The sequence below is a fragment of the Heterodontus francisci genome, chromosome 13 (assembly GCF_036365525.1).
Source record: "Heterodontus francisci isolate sHetFra1 chromosome 13, sHetFra1.hap1, whole genome shotgun sequence".
NCBI lineage: Eukaryota > Metazoa > Chordata > Chondrichthyes > Heterodontiformes > Heterodontidae > Heterodontus > Heterodontus francisci.
Window position 1 is genome coordinate 45,080,906 of NC_090383.1, and position 23,424 is coordinate 45,104,329.

Below are 23,424 nucleotides of genomic sequence, written 5' to 3' on the forward strand. Positions count from 1 at the left end.
ATACAGGCCACAGGTGAGTCATTGAGGAAGGGGTTTAGCGGGGTGGGAGTCACGGGAGAGGGGGCTCCAGGGCAGGGACCCCCTCTATCTCTCTCTCTCTCCCTCTCTCTCTCTCTCTCCCCCTCTCTCTCCCACCCCCCTCTCTCCCCCCCTCTCTCCCCTCCCTCTCTCCCCCCCTCTCTCTTCCCCCTCTCTCTCTCCCCTCTCTCTCTCCCCTCTCTCTCCCTCCTCTCTCTCCCTCCTCTCTCCCCTCTCTCTCTCCCCTCTCTTTCCCCCCTCTCTTTCCCCCCTCTCTCTCTCCCCTCTCTCTCTCCCCTCTCTCTCCCCCTCTCTCTCTCCCCCTCTCTCTCCCCCTCTCTCTCTCCCCCTCTCTCTCTCTACCCTGTCTCCCCCCTCTCTCTTCCCTCTCTCTCTCTCTCCCCTCCCTCTCTCTCCCCTCTCTCTCCATCCTCTCTCTTTCCTGACACCCTCTCTCCCCCACCCCCTTCTGCCCCCTCCTCCACTCTCTCTCTCCCCCACCCTCTCTCTCCCCCACTCCCTCTCTTCCCCCTCTCTCTCTTCCTTATCCCTCTCTCCCCTCTCCCTCTCCCCCCCTCTCGTCCATCTCTCTCTCCCTCTGTCTCTTCCCTGTGACCCTCTCTCTCCCCTTCCTCTCTTCCCTTCCTGAGTCCATCCCTCTCCCCTCTCTGTGTCCATCTCTCTCCCTTCTCTTGTCCCCCCGGGCTCCTTCTCTCTCTCTCTCTCTCGCTCCCCTCACCGTCTCTCCTCTCTCTCTCCCCCTTCTCTGTCTACCACTCTCTTCTCTCTCCCTCCCTCTGTTCCTACTCCTGTTGTGCTGGCCTGTTTCCTGCTCTCTTCTCAGTCTCTCTCTCCCTCTTCCCCTGCAGCAGCCATTCTCACTCACTCCCTGAACTATGCAAAAACAGGGGCGGCCAATCACAACTCGCTTGCACCACGAACTGCCAGTCAGTGCTCACCCCACCTGGGCAGCCCGCTGTTAGTCGCAGACACTGAGCAATCACAGACAGGTGGCCACAGTCCATCAGGCGCACATCCAACCTACCCCCTCAGCCTGACATACACATTAATAGGAGAGCTGTCAATCAAACCGAGCCATGGGCAACCCGCTGCCAGTTGTAGAGGATTGGCCCTCTCTCTTCGTGTCTGTCTCCCTCTCTCTGTCTGTGTCTCTCTCTGTCTCTCTGAGTGTCTCTGTGTCCCCCCTCTGTGTCCCCCTCCCCCTCTCTGTGCCCATGTCACCCAATATCTGTGTCACCCCCCTCTGTGTCTCCCTCGTCTCCCCCCCTCTGTGTTCCCCTCCTCTGTGTTCCCCCCCCCCCGTGTCCCCCCCTCTGTGTTTCTCCCCTCTGTGTTTCCCCCCTCTGTGTTTCCCCCCTGTGTCCCCCCCCGTGTCCCCCCCATTTTACCCCCCCCGTGTCGTCCCCCCGTGTCCCCCCCCCCGTGTTTCCCCTACTCTGTTTCCCCCCTGCTCTGTGTCTCCCCCCCACCCCGTGTCTCCCCCGTGTCTCTCCCCCCTCTGTGTTTCTCCCCCCCGTATCTTTACCCCCTCTGTGTCGCTCTCCCCTTTGTGTCTCTCTCCTCCCCCCCCATGTCTCTCCCCCACTTCTGTGTCTCTCCCCCCCCCTCTGTGTCTCTCCCACCACCTCAGTGTCTCTCCCCCCCCCACCATGTCTCTCCTCCTCCCCTCTTGTCTCTCCCCCTCCCCTCTGTGTGTCTCCCCCCCGCCCCCCCCCCCCGTGTCACCCCCTCCCCCCACTGTGACTGCCCACTCTGTGGCTACCCTCTCTGTTTACTAACCTCAGCTGGTAAAGAGACGCGCTTTCGCACCATTGCTTAGCTAATGTCTGCCACCATCTTTAATACTGGCAAACCAGCTTCAATCAATGTTTAGAAATGTGTTTGCAGTCTTTAATGCTGACGATCAGCCCTTAGCCAATGTCTCTAAGTAGAAGAAGAGCAAACCACTGTGAATGCTGGAAAACTGAAATAAATACTGAGTGGGTAAAGGAAGAAGCTGATGACGGAATTCCGAGCCTCAATGTCAGAAATCCATCATTTGGTGGAAATTTCTCATCCCTGTAATTTAAAATTACCATGGACCTCAAAATCTTTACCACAGACACTGGTGTCCATGTACGGACATGTTGTCAACCCCTGCTCGGGATAAGGACGAGTAGCATAGAGGAGCAACATCCTCAGGAGCAGATGCTGTGCTCTGGACATGAGGCGGGCAGAGGAGAGGAATGAGGGGCAGGAAGGCAACAAAGGCCATACTCTCAGCATCAAGTGTACTGCTGAAGGTGATGATACCTGGACATGTCAGAGAATCAGTGTCGCAAGAGACTGCGCTTAACTAGGCAGATGAGATTTGTTTGCTTGTTGAGGGAAACCTCAGACCTCACAGCACTCCTCGCCATGCCCTACCAGTAACCGTCAAAGTCACTGTGGCCTCGAACCTCTTCGCCTCTGGCCTGTTCCAAAGATCGGCATCAGACCTTGGTGGCGTCTCTCAAGCAGCTGCACACCATTGCATCTTGATGCCTTATTTGTGAAAGCTGGGCAGCGCATACAATTTCAAGCAGATGGGGCCTCGCAGGCACCAAGGGCATTGGAGTCGCTTCCATTGTTGGATTTCCGCAAGGCATCATCAGTTGCACCCATGTGGCCATCAAGGCACCGAGTGAGCAGCCAGTGAGGTTTGTCAACAGGAAGGGCTTCCACTCCCTAAATGTTCAGCTGGTGTGCGGCCACAATCTGGTGCCTTGTACATCTGTGCGCTTGCTATCCTGTCAGCTGCAAGACGCCTTCATTCTCCAGCAGTCCAGGGTGCCGCTGTTGTTCATGTCACCACTGAAACTCCTTGGATGGCTTCTAGGGGACAAGGGATGTCCCTTGACAAGATGGCTACTCACACCTTTACATGACCCCATGACAGAGGCATAGAGGTGCTACAACTGAAGCCATCTGCTCCCAAGGACCATTAGTGAGCAGGCCAACAGGCTCCTGAAGATGTGGTTCTGGTGTCTCGAATGGTCAGGTGGCACCCTGCAGTACACTCCTGCCAGAGTCTTGCGCATTATTGTAGTCTGCTGCACTCCCCATAACATGGCCCCCAAGAGAGGTGTGTACCTTAAAGAGGGTGAAGTGCTAGATTGTACGGTTCATCAGAGAAGGAGGAAGATGCAGAGCAGAACGGTGCCCTGGCTGGCCAGGGACATGGCTGGGGCTGTCTCAGGAGTCAAAGCTTTCATCATGATGGCATGAACACCAGGGCACACCTGATCCAGGCACATTTTGCCTGAGCGCTCCTCATCCAGAAGGACAGCATGCACTGGTACTCACTTTGCTGTGCCTTTGAGAATACATCCATTAAACACACAACTTTGAAAAGTTCTACTCTTACCGCCAATGCATGATACACATCTTTCCAGTGGTCTCAGTATCCCCTTTCAAAGACCATTGCTTCTCTTCACCACTTCCTTCCTCTTCTAGTTTCTCTATTAAAGAAGGGAAGCTCACATGTCTGGGATCATGGCTCAATATTTTCAATGTAATTAATAAATAACAGTTTACAGAATTACAAATTAAATTCACCCAAGTGAACCCACTCAATGCAGCGACTGGCAAGGTGGCCTTTGCTGTCGGCCACTTCCGCGCAGTGCTCCCCTTGTGGCCTCGGACAAGGTAGAGACAGCCTGCTTATATGTGTCTGCTTGTGACTGAGATGCCCATAGTGGTCATCCTTGTCATGGAGGTGCCAATGGGGCAATGTAGGGGCAGCCTCTGTCATAGGGTTCTGCTGCATAGATAGTCCTTCAATCAGAGGGTCCAAGGAGGCCGAAGATAATGATGATGCCGACCTATGAGGGGTGACATTCTCATTCTATAGGCGACTGCCTCAGCCCTTTGATGGCACTCTGGATCGCTGGAGGGTACCAGTAGCTGGGGTGCAACTGGCATCCACTCCATGCATCTTTGCGCCATCAGCGCCACTGACCGATTAAGTGCTACAGAGCATTGCCTGCATTCTCCATATGTCGGTGTGCTCTTCCTGCATCTACTCAGTGCTCTGCATAGGGCTCTCCATGAGGTTGGCCACTGTCAATGGAGGAGCTCACACGCTCAAAAGCCTGAGCCTTGGTGGTGCACATGAGCTGAATGCACACCTCCATTCTCAGCCCATGACGGCGCACTGCCTCAGGAAGTTTCAACCTGTGGGCACATATCTCTCGCTGCTGATCAAAGTAGAGCCGCCTTTATTGTGACTCCCAGGGCCCTGAATCTGCACCCAGCTGAGCATGGCTGTGTCTATCCTCCATCCTCCCAGGGGGACTGCCCATAGCTGCCTCTGCCTCTCTCACCTCCTCCTGCTCACGAGCGTCATGCTGTTCACTCAGCACCACGCTTTCTAACTATGCTTGAGGACCCACCGGTGTGAGTGTATTTGAGTTGGTGGAGGGTGCTCTTGAATGATGTAACGGTGCAGGGTCTGTGGCTTCCATTTCATCCAAAGACACCAGTGATATCGCAGGGTACTGGCATGCTCCTCCTCCACAACTGGCCCTGTGGGAAAAAGAGGATGCATGGATAGAAGATTGGCTAGCTAACAGGAAACAATGAGTAGGCATAAATGGGTCATTTTCTGGTTGGCAAGATGTAACAAGTGGTCTTGACAGGGTGGATGTGGCAAGGATGTTTCCCCTTGTGGGAGAATCTAGAACCAGGGGTCACTGTTTAAAAATAAGGGGTCACCCATTTAAGACAGAGATGAGGAGAATTTTTTTCTCAGAGGGTCGTGAGTCTTTGGAACTCTCTTCCTCAAAAGGTGGTGGAAGCAGAGTCTTTGAATATTTTTAAGGCAGAGATAGATGGATTCTTGATAAGCAAGGAGGTGAAAGGTTATTGGTAGGTGTAATGTGGAGAAATCAGTTCAGCCATGTACTGATTGAATGGCGGAGCAGGCTTGAGGGGCCAGGTGGCCTACCCCTGCTCCTAATTCGTATGTTCGTAAGATGACAGCTCGTGAAATAAAAACAAAGTGCTGGAAATACTCAACAGGTCTGGCAGCATCTGTGGAGAGAGAAACAGAGTTAACCTTTCAGGTCTGTGACCTTTCATCAGAACTGGCAAGGTTAGAAATGCAATAGGCTTTGAAGAAGTGAATGGGTGGGGGGAAGAAGAATAAAAGGGAAGGTGTGTGATAGGGCAGAGGGCAGGACAGATTAAATGACAAGATGTCATGGAACAAAGGCAAGAGGAGTGCTAATAGTTGTTATAAAAGACAAAGCATTAGTCCAGAGTGAGTGTTAATGGCAGAATAATGAACAGCTCTATCCAAAAGCAAAAAACCTGAAAAACAAGTTTAAAACAGGCATATAAAAGATAAAATAAAATAAAATTTTAAAAAAGGCAGTCATGCTCTGAAATTGTTGAACTCAATGTTGAGTCCAGAAGGCTGCAGAATGCCTAATCGGAAAATGAAGTGCTGTTCCTCGAGCTTGTGTTGAGGTTCACTGGAACACAGCAGCAGGCCAAGGACAGAAATATGGGCATGAGAGCCGGGTGGTGAATTAAAATGGCAAGCAACTGGAAGCTCAGAGTCATACTTGCGGACTGAGCGGAGATGTTCTGCAAATCTGTCACCCAATCTGCATTTGGCCTCCCCACTGTAGAGGCGACAGCATTGTGAGCAGTGACTACAGTATACTGAATTGAAAGAAGTACAAATAAATCACTGCTTCACCTGGAAGGAGTGTTTGGAGCCTTGGATGGTGAGAAGAGAGGAGGTAAAAGGGCAGGTATTACATCTCATGCGATTGCATAGGAAGGTGCCGTGGAAAGGGGACAATGTATCTGGGGTGATGGAGAAGTGGACCAGGGTGTCGCAGAGGGAAAGATGCCTTTGGAATGCTGACGGGAGGGGAAGGGAAGATGTGTTTGGTGGTGGCATCATGCTAGAGGTGCCGGAGATGGCGGAGGATGATGCTTTGGATGTGGAGGCTGGTGGGGTGGAAAGGGAGGACAAGGGGAACCCTTTCATTCTGTGAGGGAGGGGAAGGGGTGAGGGCAGAAGTGTGGGAAATGTGTCGGACATGGTTAAGGGCCCTGTCAACCACAATGGAGAGAATTCTTGGTTGAGGATAAAGGAAGACATAGCAGAAGCACTGTTGTGCAAGGTAATATCAGAACAGATGCCTTGGAGACAGAGAAACTGGAAGAATGGAATGGAGTCCTTACAGGAAGCAGGGTGACTTAATTGAGTTGTATGAAATTATGAGGGGCCTAGACAGAGTAGACAGGAAGGACCTGATTCTCCTAGCGGAGAGGTCAATTACCAGGGAGCACCAATTTAAGGTGATTGGTAGAAGGATTAGAGGGGACGTAAGGGAAAACCTTTTTCACCAAGAGGGTTTCTGGAATTTGCTGCCCGGATCGGTGGTGGAGGCAAAAACCCTCAACTCATTTAAAAGGTACCTGAACCTGCAGGTGCTGGAAGGTGGGATTAGAATGGGCGGCTAGTTTCCTCAGCCGGCACAGACACAATGGGCCGAATGGCCTCTTTCTGTGCCGTAACTTTACTATGGTTCTAGGGTGTGAGGAAGTGTAGTCGAGGTAGCTGTGGGAGTCGGTGGTTTATGATGATTATTAGTGGACAGCCTATCTCCAGATGCGGAGATAGAGAAGTCGAGGAAGGGAAGGGAAGTGTCAGAGATGGACCATGTGAAGGTGAGAGAAGGGTGGAAATTGGAAGCAAAGTTGATAAAGTTTTCCAGTTTGGGGCAAAAGCAGGAAACTGCACCAATACAGTCATCAATGTAATGGAAAAAGAGTTGGGAGAGGGGCCTGGGTAGGACTGGAAAAAGGAATATTCGACTGACCCCGCAAATAGATGTGGACTAGTTGGGCCTCTGTTCAAGGAAGAAGCAGAGAGCCCTCAGACTGTCCTGGTGGGGGATGGAGGTGTAGAGAGATTGGACGTGCATAGTGAAGAGGAGGTGGTTCGGGCCAAGAAACTGGATATTGCCGAAATCATCTAGGTGTCAGAGGAGTCACGGATGTAGGTGGAAAGAGACTGGATCAGGGAGAAAAAATAGTCAAGATAAGAAGAAATGAGTTCAGTGAGACAGAAACAGGCTGAAACGATGCATCTACCAGGACAGTCCTATTTGTGGATTTTGGGAAGGAGGTAGAGGTGGGCTGTCTGGGGTTGCGGAACGATGAGGTTGGAAGCTGTAGAGGGAAGATATCCAGAGGAGATGAGGTCAGTGACAGTTCTGGAGACAGTGGCTTGATGTTTGGTGGTGGGATCATCGTCCGGGGGAGATAGGACGTGTCGGAGAGTTGATGCTCAGCCTCTGCAAGGTAGAGGTCGATGTGCCAGGCAATAATAGCGCCACCCTTGTCAGCAGGTTTGAACACAATGTTGGGGTTAGACCTGAGAAAACGGAGTGCAGCAAGTTCAGATGGAGACAGGTTAGAGAGTGAGGGGAGCAGAGAAATTAAGACGGCTGATATCATGCCGACATTCTCAATGAAAAAATCAAGAGCGGGTAAGAGGCCAGAGGGAGGGGTCCAGGTGGAGGGAGAATACTGAAGATGGGTGAATGGGTCGCCTGTCTTCTGGTCCGGGGGATGACTTCTAGCCAAAGAAGAGCCCAGAGGCAAAGGCAACAGAAGAGGTCAACATCATGCTGAGCGTGAAATTCATTGATGGGGGCATAAGGGGATGAAACTGAGTCCTTTGTTAAGTACAGATCATTCAGTGTCAGAGTTGGGAAGGTCAGAGGTATTGTGAATACACAACAGGCGGTCAGATTCGAAGAAGGGATGGGGTCAGAGGGAAGTGAAGGGGAAGGGCGTTGGTCCCCAAGAGCTGCTGGAGCTTGCGCTCCTCAACACCTGAACGGAAGAGAAGTTTTTTTGTTAATGCGTTTGACTCATCTCTGACAGCAGATGCCTCTGTAGAACTGAGGCTTCCCAATGCAGCTGAAGTTTTGGCACACTGTCACATGGGGAAATGTGCACTCCATCCCCTTCATCTCCAGAATTCAATACCTTTTCACCCACTCCTACTGGTATTCTCATCTCTCTATCACACACTTTCCACTTCCATGAGGTGCCACCCTTGTGATGTCAAGTGTTGCCTCCTCCGTAGCTGTCAGGATGGCAAGCTGGGGCACCTTCCCCTTTAGTTTTAGAGATACAGCACTGAAACAGGCCCTTCAGCCCACCGAGTCTGTGCCGACCATCAACCACCCTTTTATACTAATCCTACACTAATCCCATATTCCTACCACATCCCCACCTGTCCCTATATTTCCCTACCACCTACCTATACTAGGGGCAATTTATAATGGCCAATTTACCTACCAACCTGCAAGTCTTTTGGCTTGTGGGAGGAAACCGGAGCACCCGGAGAAAACCCACGCAGACACAGGGAGAACTTGCAAACTCCACACAGGCAGTTCCCAGAATTGAACCCGGGTCGCTGGAGCTGTGAGGCTGCGGTGCTAACCACTGCGCCACTGTGCCGCCCCCAGCATTTTGCGCCCTCCTATGCAAGGACAAAAAGAGAGAAAGATGAGGCTAAGCTGGCCTCTCTCATCAATTCAAGTGGCTCCTTTAAATAAGATGCCGCATTTATCAGTGCTTCCAGCTTCTCAGTAAGCGCTATAGCTTTGAGCCTCGCTGATGGGTCAGTAATGAGCCTGGGCACACATTTCTCCCATGTTCAGGAACACCATGTCAGCTGGTGCGGCTGCAGACCTGGACGCCTGTAATCTGGGTGACGTGTAGCACTCACCTTGCCAGAGCAAAGCAGGTTATTCAATCTTTTGCAGCATTGCACCCAGATCCTCCTGACAACACTGCGGCTGCTCACATTCTCTGCCACCTCCAGGCAGGTCTGTTTGGTTTGGCTGAGTGGCCTTCTGCCACTGTCCGGGAACAAGACTTTGTGCCTTTCGTGCAGTGCCTCCAGCATGACCTTGGGGCAGCACTGCCATGGGTGCCTGGCCTCTGCTTCTCCTCCTGTTCACTTCTGGCTGCCATTTCATTGCAAGACAGCTGCCACAATAATTGCTGCCACCAAGCCTTTAAATCAGGCCCGCACTTTCAGCCTCCCACCTCCTTCCTGCGCTCGTCACTGCTAATTGGCTGCCAAACGTGCCCTCCAGCCAATTAGGGACAATCTTGGGGAAAATCGGGACCCTGGGAGTGGTGTCGGGCCCCGGAAATGGTCCCTACCCCAAACGGAAAATCCTGCCTGTGGTTACTGTTGAATCACGCAGTGTGAACTCTCTCCCCATGTATTAATGAGATGCGAGTGGTTTTGAATCCAACTGCTTCTAAACTCTTCCTCCATGTGTTTGGAATGAGATTTGAGAAGTGCAGAATCAAATTGTATCAGCTGTATCCCCATACATTGGGAATGGAGTGTGAGTAGTGCTTAATCACACTTTATCACTTCTTTCCAATGTATTGGAAATGAAGTGTGAATAGTGCTGTATCACAGTGTATTAACTCTCCCAATGTATTGGGAATGAGATGTAAGTAGTGCTGAATCAGACTACACCAACCCCATGCATTGTTTATGAGATGTGAGCTGAATCACACTGTATCAACTTTCTCCCCCATGTATGCTCTCAGATGGACGTAGAAGATCCTATGCCACTATTTTGAAGAGCAGAGTAGACCTTGTCACTAATTATCCCTCTAATTATCTGGTCATTTTTCATTGCTGTTTGTGGGAGTTTTGCTGTGTGCAAATTGGCTGCCACATTCCCTACATTACAACACTTCAAAAGCATTTCCTTGACTATAAAGTGTTTTGGAGTTGTCCTGAGCTTATGAAAGGCATGATATAAATATAGGTTTTCCTTTTTTATTTTATTTGTATTGTTAATGAGATGTGAGTAGTGCTGAATCAACTGTATCAACTGTTCCCCGATGTTCAATTGGAATGAATTCTCAATAGTGCTGAATGTAACAATATCAACACTCTTACAAAAGCACAATAACTATGCATTCTGGAAATCTGAAATAAAAACAGAAAATGCTGGAAATACTCAACAGGCCAGGCAGCATCTGTGGAGAGAGAGATACAGAGTTAACATTTCAGATCGATGAACTTTCATCATTACTGAAAAAGTTAGAGATGTATCATGTTTTAAGCAATGCATGAAAGGGAGGGGGAGGGGAAAGAACACAAGAAGGTCTGAGATAGGGTAGAGGACAGGAGAGGTTAAATGACAAAAGGAATGAAAGAAAAGATGGGTCTAGAGGTGATATAAATGGGAAAAATGAGGGCCGAGGTTATGATCTGAAATTGTTGAGCTCAATGTTGAGTCCAGAAGGCTGTGAAGGGCCTAATCAAAAGATGAGGTCCTGTTCCTCAAGCCTAGGTTGAGCTTCATTGGAACAGTGTAGGAGGCTGAGAACCGAGAGGTCAGAGTGAGTGGGGCAGAGAATTAAAATGACAGGCGACTGGAAGCTCAGTGTCATACTTGCAGTCTGAACAGAGGTATTCCACAAAGCAGTTACCCAATCTTGTTTGGCATCCCCAATGTAGAGGGAACTGCATCAAGAGCAGCAAATACAGTATACTGTTTCAAAGAACTCAATCAGTTTAGTTGGAGATGATCTGCCTTCAACACATCCATGCTGGCTGTCGCTTATTAACATATGCTTCTCCAAGTGAGAATTTGTCCTTGACAGTAATCTGTATTAATTTTCCCATCATTAACGTTAGACTCATTAACCTGTAGTTACCAGGTTTATCTCTCTCCCCTTTTTTGAACAGGAATAAAACATTATCAATCTTTCACAGGTCGGCGCAACATCGAGGGCCGAAGGGCCTGTACTGCGCTGTAATGTTCTAATTCTAATTCTAAAAATTCTAATTCCAGTCCTCTGGCACCACTCCCATATCTAGGGATTAAAGGTTGTCTTCAGACCTTCTGCTATCACAACCCTAGCTTCCCTCAGCAACCTAGGTGCATCCCATCTGGACTGGGTGGTTTGTTACCAACCTATTTAGCGCTTTTTAAAATTCCTTTCATGGGATGTGGACATCGGTGGCAAAGCCAGCATTTGTTGCCCATCCCAAATTGCCCTTGAGAAGTGGCAGTGAGCTGCCTTCTTGAACCACTGCAGTCCATGTGGGGTAGGTACACCCACAGTGCTGTTAGGATGGGAGTTCCAGGATTTTGACCCAGCAACAGTGAAGGAACGGTGACATAGTTCCAAGTCAGGCTGCTGTGTGGCTTGGAGGTGCCCTTGTCCTTCTAGGTGGTAGAGGTCATGGGTTTGGAAGGTGCTGTTGAAGGAACCTTGGCGCATTGCTGCAGTGCATCTTGTAGATGGTACACATTGCTGCCACTGACTGTCGGTGGTGGAGACAGTGAATGTTTGTGGTTGGGGTGACAATCAAGTGGGCTGCTTTATCCTGAATGGTGTTGAGCTTCTTGAGTATTGTTGGAGCTGCAGCATTCCAGGCAAGTGGAGAGTATTCCATCACACTAAAATAAAAGCAAAATACTGCGGATGCTGGAAATCTGAAACAAAAACAAGAAATGCTGGATTCACTCAGCAGGTCTGGCAGCATCTGTGGAAAGAGAAGCAGAGTTAACGTTTCGGGTCAGTACCTTCCATGACGGTGCTTCTGATATGACCTCCTTTTTCCTCAACCGAGGATTTCCCCCCACTGTGGTTGACAGGGCCCTCAACCGTGTCCGACCCATTCCCCGCACCTCTACCCTCACCCCTTCCCCTCCCTCCCAGAACCGTGACAGGGTTCCCCTTGTCCTCACTTTTCATCCCACCAGCCTCCATATCCAAAGGATCATCCTCCGCCATTTTCGCCACCTCCAGCGTGATGCCACTACCAGTCGCATCTTCCCCTCCCTTCCCCTGTCAGCATTCCGAAGGGATCGTTCCCTCCGCGACACCCTGGTCCACTCCTCCATTACCCCCACCACCTCGTCCCCGTCCCAGGGCACCTTCCCTTGCAATCGCAGGAGGTGTAATACCTGCCCATTTACCTCCTCTCTCCTCACTATCCCAGGCCCCAAACACTCCTTTCAGGTGAAGCAGCGATTTACTTGTACTTCTTTCAATGTAGTATACTGTATTCGCTGCTCACAGTGTGGTCTCCTCTACATTGGGGAGACCAAGCGCAGACTGGGTGACCGCTTTGCGGAACATCTCCGCTCAGTCCGCAAGCAGGACCCTGAGCTTCCGGTTGCTTGCCATTTCAATACTCCCCCCTGCTCTCATGCTCACATCTCTGTCCTGGGATTGCTGCAGTGTTCCAGTGAACATCAACGCAAGCTCGAGGAACAGCATCTCATCTACCGATTAGGCACACTACAGCCTGCCGGACTGAACATTGAGTTCAATAATTTCAGAGCATGACAGCCCCCCACTTTACTTTCATTTTTAGTCATTTTTAGTTATTTTTTCTTCCTTTTTTTTGCATTCTTTTTTACATTTTTTGCATTTATTTCATTTCATCTTAGTTTGTTCAGTTTGCTTACCCACTGTTTTTTTCAGGTTGTTTTTCTTCAGGTTTGCACTTGCTGATGTTCTATATTCAGTATATTCACACCTAATCTGTACTAATGCTTTGTCTTTCAAAACACCATTAACATATTGTTTGCCTTTGCTCTGTGACCTTTTGGTCAGCTATGTGGCCTGGTCCAATCTGCACCTTCTCCTTTGTTATCTCTTGCCCAACCCCCACCTCACTTGTTTATAATCTGTGACTTTTCTAATATTTGTCAGTTCCGAAGAAGGGTCACTGACCCGAAACGTTAACTCTGCTTCTCTTTCCACAGATGCTGCCAGACCTGCTGAGTGAATCTAGCATTTCTTGTTTTTGTATTCCATCACACTCCTGACTTGTGCCTTGTAGATGGTGGACAAGCTTTGGGGAGTCAGGAGGTGAGTTACTCGCTGCTGGAGTCCTAGCCTCTGACCTGCTTCTATAGTCACGGTATTTATATGGCTACTCCAGTTCAGTTTCTAGTCAATGGTAACCCCCAGGATGTTAATCATAGGGAATTCAGCAATTGTAATGCCATTGTCATGGGGAGATGGTTAGCTTCTCTCTTGTTGGTCATTGCCTGGCACTTGTGAGGCGCGAATGTTACTTGCCACTTATCAGCCCAAGCCTGGATATTGTTCAGGTCTTGCTGCATTTCTACACAGACTGCTTCAGTATCTGAGGAGTCGTGAATGGTGCTGAACATTGTGCAAACATCCCCACTTCTGACCTTATGATTGAAGGAAGGTCATTGATGAAGCAGTTGATGGTGGTTGGGCCGAGGACACCTGCAGTGATGTCCTGGAGCTCAGATGATTGATTTCCAACAACCGCAACCATCTTCCTTTGCGCTAGGTACGATTCCAACCAGCAGAGAGTTTTCCCCCGATTCCCATTAACTCCAGTTTTGCTCGGGCTCCTTGATGCCATACTCGGTCAAAAGCTGCCTTGATATTAAGGCAATCACTCTCACCCCATCTCTTGAGTTCAGCTGGACCAAGGCTGTAATGAGGTCAGGAGCCGAGTGGCCCTGGTGGAACCCAAACTGAGCGTCAGTGAGCAGGTTATTGCTGTTTAGGTGGTGCTTGGTAGCACTGTTAACGACACCTTCCATCACATTACTGATGATTGAGAATAGACTGATGGGGCGGTAATTGGCCAGATTGGATTTGTCTTGTTTTTTGTGGATAGGACATACGTGGGCAATTTTCAACGTTGTTGGGTAGATGCCTGTATTGCAGCTGCATTTGAACAGCTTGTCTACGGACGCAGCTAGTTCTGCAGCATAAGTCTTCAGTACTACTGCTGGGATGTTGTCAGGACCCATAGCCTTTGCAACATCCAGTGCCTTCAGTCGTTTCTTGATATCACATGGAGTGAATTGAATTGGCTGAAGATTGCATCTGTGAAGCTGGGGACCTCAGAAGGAGGCTGAGATGCATCATCTTATCCGCACTTCTGGCTGAAGATGGTCGCAAATGCTTCAGCCTTTTCTTTTGCACTGATGTGCTGGGCTGCCCCATCATTGAGGAATGGGATATTTGTGGAGCCTCCTCTTCCTGTTAGTTGTTTAATTGTCCACCATCATTCACAAGTTTTGATTAGATCCGTTGGTTATGGGGTCGCTTAGCTCTGTCTACTGCACGCTGCTTCTGCTGTTTGGCATGCAAGTCGTCCTGTGTTGTAGCTTCACCAGGTTGACACTTTATTTTTAGATGTGCCTGGTGCTGCTCTTGGCATGCTCTCCTGTGCTCCTGCACTCCCCATTGAACCAGGGTTGATCCCCTGGTTTGATGGTAATGGTAGAGTGTGGATATGCTGGGTCATGAGTTTACAGATAGTGGTTGAATACACTTCTGTTGCTGCTGATGTCCAGTCTTGAGCTGACAGATCTGTTCGATGCATGATGGAGGGTATCTTCAGTGTGAAGATGGGACTTTGTTTTCACAAGGATTGTATGGTAGTCACTCCTACCAATACTGTCATGGACAGATGCATCTGCAACAGGTAGAATAGTGAGGACAAGATTTAGTAGGTTTTTTCCCCTCTTGTTGGTTCCCTCACCACCTGCCACAGGCCCAGTCTGGCAGATATGCCCTCTGGGTTTCAGCCAGCTCGGTCAGTAGTGGTGCTACTGAGCCACTCTTGGTGATGGACATTGAAGTCCCCCACCCAGAGTACATTCTGTGCCCTTGTCACCCTCAGTGCTTCTTCCATGTGGTGTTCAACGTGGTGGAGTACTAATTCATCCGCAGAGGGAGGGCGGTTGGTCGTAATCAGCAGGAGGTTTCCTTGCCCATGTTTGACATGATGCCATGAGACTTCATGGGGTCCGGAGTTAAAGTTGAGGACTCCCAGGGCAATTTCCTCCCAACTGTATACCACTATGCCGTCACCTCTGCTGGGTCTGTCCTGCCGATGTGACAAGGCATACCCAGGAATGGTGCTGATGGTGTCTGGGACATTGGACGTAAGGTAAGGTTCCGTGAGTATGACTGTGTTAGGCTGTTGCTTGACTTGTCTGTGGGACAGCTCTCCCAATTTTGGCACAAGCTCCCAGATGTTAGTAAGGAGGACCTTGCAGGGAAAACAGAGCTGGGTTTGCTGTTGTCGTTTCCAGTGCCTAGGTCGATGCTGGGTGTTCTGTCTGCTTTTATTCCTTTTCAGCTTTTGTGTAACAATTTTGTACAACTGAATGGCTAGCTAGGCCATTTTAGTGGGCTGTTAAGAGATAACCATATTGCTGTGGCTCTGGAGTCATATGTAGGCTAGACCAGATAAGGGTGGCAGATTTCCTTTCCTAAAGGATATTAGTGAGCCAGTTGGGTTTTTATGACAGTCGATGGTAGTTTCATGCTCACCATTACAGAGACTAGCTTTCAATTCCAGACTTTTATTAATTAATTGAATTTAAATTCCACCACTGCCTTGCTGGGATTTGAACCCATGTCCCCAGAGTATTAGCCTGGGTCTTTGGATTACTAGTCCTCTGTTTTAATCTATTTTTATAGCTAGTGCTGAGTCATACTACATCAACTCTCACTCCATGTATTGGGAATAAGGTGTGGGTAGAGCTGAATCCCACTGTGTCAGCTGTGTTTGGAATGACGTCTGAGTAATGTGGCATCACACTGTACCACCTCTCCCCCCATACATTTGGAATGAGGTTTGTGAAGGATAGAATCACACAGTATTCACACTCCCACCTATGTATGTGAAATGAGTGACCCCTGCTTAATGCAACCCAAAAATTTGGCAAAGCTTGAATCTCAAATCTTTTGTTTGCAAAGCATTAAATGAGAATATTGATAACATTACAATGGATGTAAATTATTTATTTATTTAGAGGTACAGCACTGAAACAGGCCCTTTGGCCCACCGAGTCTGTGCCGACCAAGAACCACCCATTTTAGACTAACCCTACAGTAATCCCATATTCCCTACCACCTACCTACACTCGGGGCAATTTACAATGGCCAATTTACCTATCACCTACAAATCTTTGGCGGTGGGTGGAAACTGGAGCACCCGGCGAAAACCCACGCGGTCACAGGGAGAACTTGCAAACTCCGCACAGGCAGTACCCAGAATTGAACCCAGGTCTCTGGAGCTGCGAGGCTGCGGTGCTAACCACTGCGCCACTGTGCCGCCCTAAGTACATCCTGGATCAACATAGGTGTCAGCTGTGGCTCAATGTATGCACTCTTGGGTCTGAGTCAGAAGATTGGATGTTCAAGTCCTATTCCAGAAGCTTAAGCACAAAATCTAGGCTGACACTGAGGGAGTGCTGCATAATAGGTGGTGCTGTCTATCAGATCAGATATTACACTGAAGCCCCATCTGCCATCTCAGGTAGATGTAAAAAAAAAATCCCATGGCATTGTTTGAAGAGCAGGAATTTCTCCATGGTTTCCTGGCCAATATATAAACCCTCAAAAAATAGTACTAAAACAGATTATCTGGTCATTATGTCATTACTGTTTGTGGGACCTTGTTGCATGCTTATGGGCCGCCATGCTTCTTACATTACCGCAGTGCCTACACTGCAAATGGGCTGTGAAGCGTTTCGAGACATTCTGAGGTTGTGAAAAGCACTATATAAATTCAAGTTGTTTCTTTATTCTATTTATAATATATACACAAGGACCTGTATAATTCAGTATAAAACTACACCTTGTTTGCATAGTTCCACACTATAAATCCTGCACTGTCATATCCGTATGGTCCTCACAATACTCCAATTCCCAATCTGTTCTCATCCTAACTCGAACTTTAGTTAATCTGATTCCAATATTTTAAGCAAACCTTGTGTTTCTGTTTATATATTATATAAATAACAAATTTACATAGGATTGTGTTTCATGGTGCATTGTGACCTCTGATTTGCAGTTAAGCTCATAAACAGGTTAAACTTTATTCTTGATAATTCTATCCTTACTTCTTCCATACCCTCGGGCCCATCTCTGACTATTTATTTAGTACACACTGAGTTGTACATATATAATGTTTTTGACTTTTGTTGACCATTGTAGTAATTTGATATATTTTACGTTTGTGTCATTTTGTAGATCTTGCCACTCGGGTCTCAGTGGAAACTCCCAGTTTATAATTTGGATTCACCCTGTATCAAGATTTAAAATCAAGAAGAAATGCAGCTCAACTGTCTACTCTTATTCTGTGTAGTGCTGTGTTTATTGCTGTCCCCTTGCAGTTGCATTAAATAAGCTGACTGAATCCTTTGTAGCATGTGACAGAGTCATTCTTATTTATCAGATTTTTTTTGTTATATAGTTATCCTGCAGCAAATCTATTAGTGCAGGCAGCTACTCATTTGTTTTTTTTTTGAAGACATTTCTTTCACCCAGGTCTGGCTTTATTTACATTCCTCTCAATTGATGGTATTGAACAAAGTTGTCCTGTATTTGAGAGGCACTTCCAGATGATCCATTGAATGGTGCTAGCTGTCAGCCCGTTTCTGTGAACTACCATGAAGACAGCACAGTCAGGATCATTCAACAGTCTTTGGAGTAAGCTGATTTGAAAACGAGCCCTGCTTCTGCTCCCAATGGAACTCTCCATCAATCCAATGTCATTGAGTGGTCGCATAGAGTGGACATGATCATAAGCAGAATATAAAAGTTTGGAATTTGGTGAGAGTGGGAATTCTCTGATAAGAGTGGGTAAGTAAATCTCAAACTAAAATTTAGTTTAACCTTTTAAATTTAACTTAGAACTTTCAAAACTATGAAATAAACTGCAAGTTAGTTAACAGAAACTGCCTGTCAGTTATAAGTGATTGCCATTTTAATTCACCACCCTGCTCTGACGTCCATATTGCTGTCCTCGACTTGCTGTAGTGTTCTAATGAAGCTCAACAGAAGCTCGAGGAACAACACCTTATCTTCCAGTTAGGCACTCTGCAGTCCTCTGGACTCAACAGTGAGTTCAACAACTTCAGACCATGACTGCCATTTTGATTGTTTTTTTTTACCATGTACCAGTCTCAAACTTGTTTTTCATGTTTTTGTTTTTGGACAGAGCTGTTCATTATTCTGCCATTAACACTCTCTCTGGATAAATGTTTTGTCTTTTACTATAACTATCACTTCTCCCTTTACCTTTTGTTCCATGACATCTTTATCATTTAATCTCTCCTGCCCTCCACAGAAGTCCTGATGAAAGGTCACAGACCTGAAATGTGAACTCTGTTTCTCTCTCCACAGAAGCTGCCAGATCTGCTGTGTATTTCCAGCACTTTCTGTTTTTATTTCAGCTATAAATGATTGCCTGAATAGGGGATAATTACAGTGAGCAGGAAGCTGAGTGACCATTTGTAATATGGGTGTGACTCAAAAAGCTGTATAAAATAGTATCTGCTGATGCAGAGTGCTTGTAAATGGAGTGCATTGTAGACAGTGTAGAAGTTGGGAATTTGGTGAAAATGGGAATTTGGTGCAGAGGGGGAAGGAGGTGCTGCTTTTTGCCTCCAGTACTTGCAGTGGTTTGCCTAAGCTTGCGGCAGTACATATTTAAATTTTTGTCCAGTGTTTTAGTGTTTATTACGAGTTACTATGTAGAAAAATTTTTTAAAAATCTTACAGCAAACTGAAAAGGAGATATAAATAATCTAAATGAAGATATGACAGATCAGGTTGTGTGTCTGGGCTGCAGTATTTGGGAGTTTGTTGACAATGACGCACATCTTCAGCAGATGCCTCCATCTCAAATTTCTCCAGTTCAGAATCATTGAGCTGAGGTGTGAGGTGGAGTCATTCCAACATGTAAGGTAGGGGGAAGTATCTAGACAGTTTGTTTCGGACCTTGGTCACACCTTGTAGAGTGGTGCAAGATCAGAATGGGTTTGATGTGACTGACAGTGTACAGAGTAAGGGGAACCTAGGTGAGATAGAGAAAGAGGATCCTCAGACACTGATCTTATCCAACAGGTACAATGTAATTGTTACCTGTATGGATAAAGACCATCAGAAAGACTGCTAGAATGTAGACTGTGGCACCTTGGAACAGGGGACTGTTGTAGCTTTCTGCATTGCAAGTCTAAACCTTATGATATGATGATCACTCGTATCCAACAGACAGTTGGTGCACTTGTCCTACCTCATTTCCTTGCACCAGATCCAGCAATGCCTTCTTTCTAGTTGGGCTGAGAACATACTAATCAAGGAAGTTCTCCTGAACACATTTCAGAAATTCCTCCCCCTCCTTTCCCTTGACTCTAACATTATCCCAATCGATATTTGGGTAATTAGTGTATATATTGGGAATGAGTTGCAGTTACTGCTGAATCAGTTAATCACCTCTCCCTCTCTGGGAATGAGCTGAGTCACACACTGGGGGTGATGATCAGGGCAAATGCCTGAGACATCATGGCACACATACTAGAGATGGGCTCCTCCATTCTCTCCAATGGTGCACACTGCCCCTGGAAAAGCTGACAGAAGTGCACACATTTCCCGTTGCTGCTCCACAAGTTCCCTTGCCGTGGATGACCCCCGAGGCTCAGCAGCTAGGTCAAGCTGAACAGAGTTTGGAGTGTTCTGTGCCCTTCCAGTACCTGGTCCTGCTCAAATATGATGTGCTCCTCACTATGTCCTACCCTATTTATCTATAATCAGGACCCACCAAGGTGTGTATGTATCTATGCTGGTGGAGGGTGTGCGGGTGTCATGTGATGGTGCATCCTCAGTGTACCCGTACTCCTCGGGCGGTCCCTCTCCTTTCTGTCAGAGCCCCCAAAGTACCTGTGCAAGAGGAACTTAAGAAATAAGACCAGGAGTCGGCCATTCGGCCCCATGAGCCTGCTCCGTCATTCAATAAGATCATGGCTGATCTGATTATGGCCTTAACTCCACTTTCCTACCCCCCATAGCCCTCAACATTCTTGCAGATCAAAAATCTGGCTAACTCAGCCTTGAATATGTTCAACGACCCAACCACCACTGCTCTCTGAGGTAGAGAATTCTGATGATTAACGACCCTCTGAGAGAAGAAATTCTCCTCATCTCTGTCTTAAATGGGAGATCCTTATTTTGAAACTGTGCCCCCTAGTTCTAGATTCCCCCACAAGGGGAAACGTCCTCTCAGCATCTACCCGGTCAAACCCCCTCAGAATTTTATGGTTCAATAAGATCACCTCTCATTTGTCTAAACTTCGGTGAGTATAAGCCCAACATGCTCAACCTTTCCTCCTGAGATGACTCCTTCATCCCCAGAATACACCCAGTGAACCTTCTCTGAATTGCCTCCAATACAAGTATATCCCTCCTTAAGTAAGGAGACCAAAATTGTACACAGACACACTACTCTAAGGTGGTCTCCGCAACACCCTGTACAGTTGTAGCAAGACTTCCCTACTTTCACACTCCAACCCCCTTACAATAAATGCCAACATTCCATTTGCCTTCCTAATTATTTTTTGTGATTCATGTACGAGGACACCCAGATCCCTCTGTGTTGCAGCATTCTGCAGTCTCTCTTATTTAAATAATATTCTGCTTTTCTATTCTTCCCGCCAAAGTGGACAAACTCACATTTTTCCACATTATACTCTATCTGCCAATTTTTTGCCCACTCTATCCATTTGCAGACTGGGATAAGGTGCATTATGTGAGAGTGTTGGACAGTACTAGAGAAGGAAGTAGTGTGTATTAGATAGGAGCAGACTGAGAAGGGCTATGAGGAATGCAAAGACAGGATAACAATGCATGTATGTAAATGCGCAAAGTGTGGTGAATAAGATTGGTCAGCTACAAGCACAAATAGCAGCATGGAAATATGATGTAGTGGCACTAACAGAAACATGGCTTAAAAATGGTGAGGACTGGGTGCTTAATATACAAGGATATAAAGTGTACAGAAAAGATAGAGAAGGAAAAAAGGGAGCTGGGGTGGCAGTACTGATTAGGGAAGACAGTATAGTGTTGGAAAGAGGGGATGTCCTTGAGGGGCAAGGACAGAATCCATTTGGTTAGAGTTGAGAAGCAAAAAGGGTACGATCATGCTACTAGGGGTAATCTATAGGCCGCCAAGATGTGTGAGAGAGTGATAGAGGAGCAAATCTGCAGGAAATTACAGAGATGTGCAAGAACTATAGATTGTGATACCTTCAAACCTGGTAGAGGGCGGGATGATGATGGGATCCTGACCTCATTTCAATTTAAGGGGATTTAAATCCCTGAATACACGCAAACCTGCCTCCCCTTGCCTGTGAAAATTTCACCTTATCTTACCTGGTTCTGACAGGAGGAGCATTGAGTCAAGGTGCTCTTCTTCTGTGCCTCCCCACGTGGAACTTCTTGTACTGTTTTATATTTTGCCTTGTCTTTTTCACATAGTTATTGTGGGAGACTGATAGCTGCTTGATCTAATCAGCGACATCCCCTTGTTACGACTGAGGCAGGAGGAGTGCACTATTTATTCTAGTTCCATTTCTCCACAGGTCGCAACATAACATACTTTGCTTCAGTATTCACGAGTGAGAGGAACCTGGTCGTTTGTGAGGACAGTGTGGAACAGGCTGATATGCTTGAACAGGTTGAGGTTAAGAGGGAGGATGTGCTGGAAATTTTGAATGATATGAGGACAGATAAGTCCCCGGGGCCAGACGGGATATACCCAAGGATATTACAGGAAGCGAGGGAAGAGATTGCTGCGCCTTTGGCGATGATCTTTGCGTCTTCACTGTCCACTGGAGTAGTACCAGATGATTGGAGGGTGGCAAATGTTGTTCCCTTGTTCAAGAAAGGGAATAGGGATAACCCTGGGAATTATAGACCAGTCAGTCTTACGTCGATAGTGGGCAAATTATTGGAGAGGATTCTGAGAGACAGGATTTATGATTACTTGGAAAAGCATGGTTTGATTAGAGACAGTCAGCATGGCTTTGTGAGGGGCAGATCATGCCTCACAAGCCTTATTGAATTCTTTGAAGATGTGACAAAACACATTGATGAAGAAAGAGCAGTGGATGTGGTGTATATGGATTTTAGCAAGGCATTTGATAAGGTTCCCCATGGTAGGCTCATTCAGAAAGTAAGGAGGCATGGGATACAGGGAAAGTTGGCTATCTGGATACAAAATTGGCTGGCCCATAGAAGGCAGAGGGTGGTAGTAGATGGAAAGTATTCAGCATGGAGCTCGGTGACCAGTGGTTTAGTTTAGAGATACAGCACTGGAACAGGCCCTTCGGCCCACCAAGTCTGTGCCGACCATCAACCACCCATTTATACTAATCCTACACTAATCCCATATTCCTACCAAACATCCCCACCTGTCCCTATATTTCCCTACCACCTACCTATACTAGGGGCAATTTATAATGGCCAATTTACCTACCAACCTGCAAGTCTTTTGGCTTGTGGGATGAAACCGGAGCACCCGGAGGAAACCCACGCAGACACAGGGAGAACTTGCAAACTCCACACAGGCAGTACCCAGAATTGAACCCGGGTCGCTGGAGCTGTGAGGCTGCAGTGCGAGCCACTGTGCCGCCCCTGCGCCACTGTGCCGCCCCACAAGGATCTGTTCTGGGACCTCTGCTCTTTGTGGTTTTTATAAATGACTTGGATGAGGAAGTGGAAGGCTGGGTTAGCAAGTTTGCTGATGACACGAAGGTTGCTGGAGTTGTGGATAGTGTGGAAGGCTGTTGTAGGTTGCAACGGGACATTGACAGGATGCAGAGCTGGGCTGAGAAGTGGCAGATGGAGTTCAACCTGGAAAAGTGTGAAGTGATTCATTTTGGAAGGTCGAATTTGAATGCGGAATACAGGCTTAAAGACAGGATTCTTGGTAGTGTGGAGGAACAGAAGGATCTTGGGGTCCATGTCCATAGATCGCTCAAAGTTGCCACCCAAGTTGATAGGGTTGTTAAGAAGGCGTATGGTGTGTTGGCTTTCATTCACAGGGGGATTGAGTTTAAGAGCCGCGAGGTTATGCTGCAGCTCTATAAGGCCCTGGTTAGACCACACTTGGAATATTGTGTTCAGTTCTGGTCGCCTCATTATAGGAAGGATGTGGAAGCTTTAGAGAGGGTGCAGAGGAGATTTACCAGGATGCTGCCTGGACTGGAGGGCATGTCCTATGAAGAAAGATTGAGGGAGCTAGGGCTTTTCTCATTGGAGCGAAGAAGGATGAGAGGTGACTTGATAGAGGGGTACAAGATGATGAGAGGCATAGATAGAGTGGATAGTCAGAGACTTTTTCCCAGGGTGGAAAGGGCTATCACCAGGGGGCATAATTTTAAGGTGATTGGAGGAAGGTTTCGGGGAGATGTCAGAGGTAGGTTCTTTACACAGAGAGTGGTGGGTGCGTAGAATGCACTGCCAGCGGTGGTAGTAGAAGCA

At 47.6% G+C, this 23,424-nt stretch overlaps 1 protein-coding gene across 13 annotated transcripts in view; it reads left to right on the forward strand.

Annotated features, from left to right (window-relative positions):
* sytl3 (synaptotagmin-like 3) overlaps positions 1–17,286 on the forward strand; it is a 242,705-nt gene extending 225,419 nt beyond the window's left edge. For 12 of the 13 annotated variants that reach the window (XM_068044758.1, XM_068044752.1, XM_068044754.1 and 9 more), the window contains one exon: positions 17,134–17,286. In XM_068044758.1, coding sequence (XP_067900859.1) covers positions 17,134–17,202 — 69 coding nt within the window. In that variant the 3' untranslated portion in view covers positions 17,203–17,286. Of the gene's footprint in view, positions 1–12,857; positions 12,943–17,133 lie in introns of those variants that run through there. The other variant, XM_068044762.1, reaches the window with a different exon arrangement.
* Positions 17,287–23,424: the final 6,138 nt, after the last annotated feature.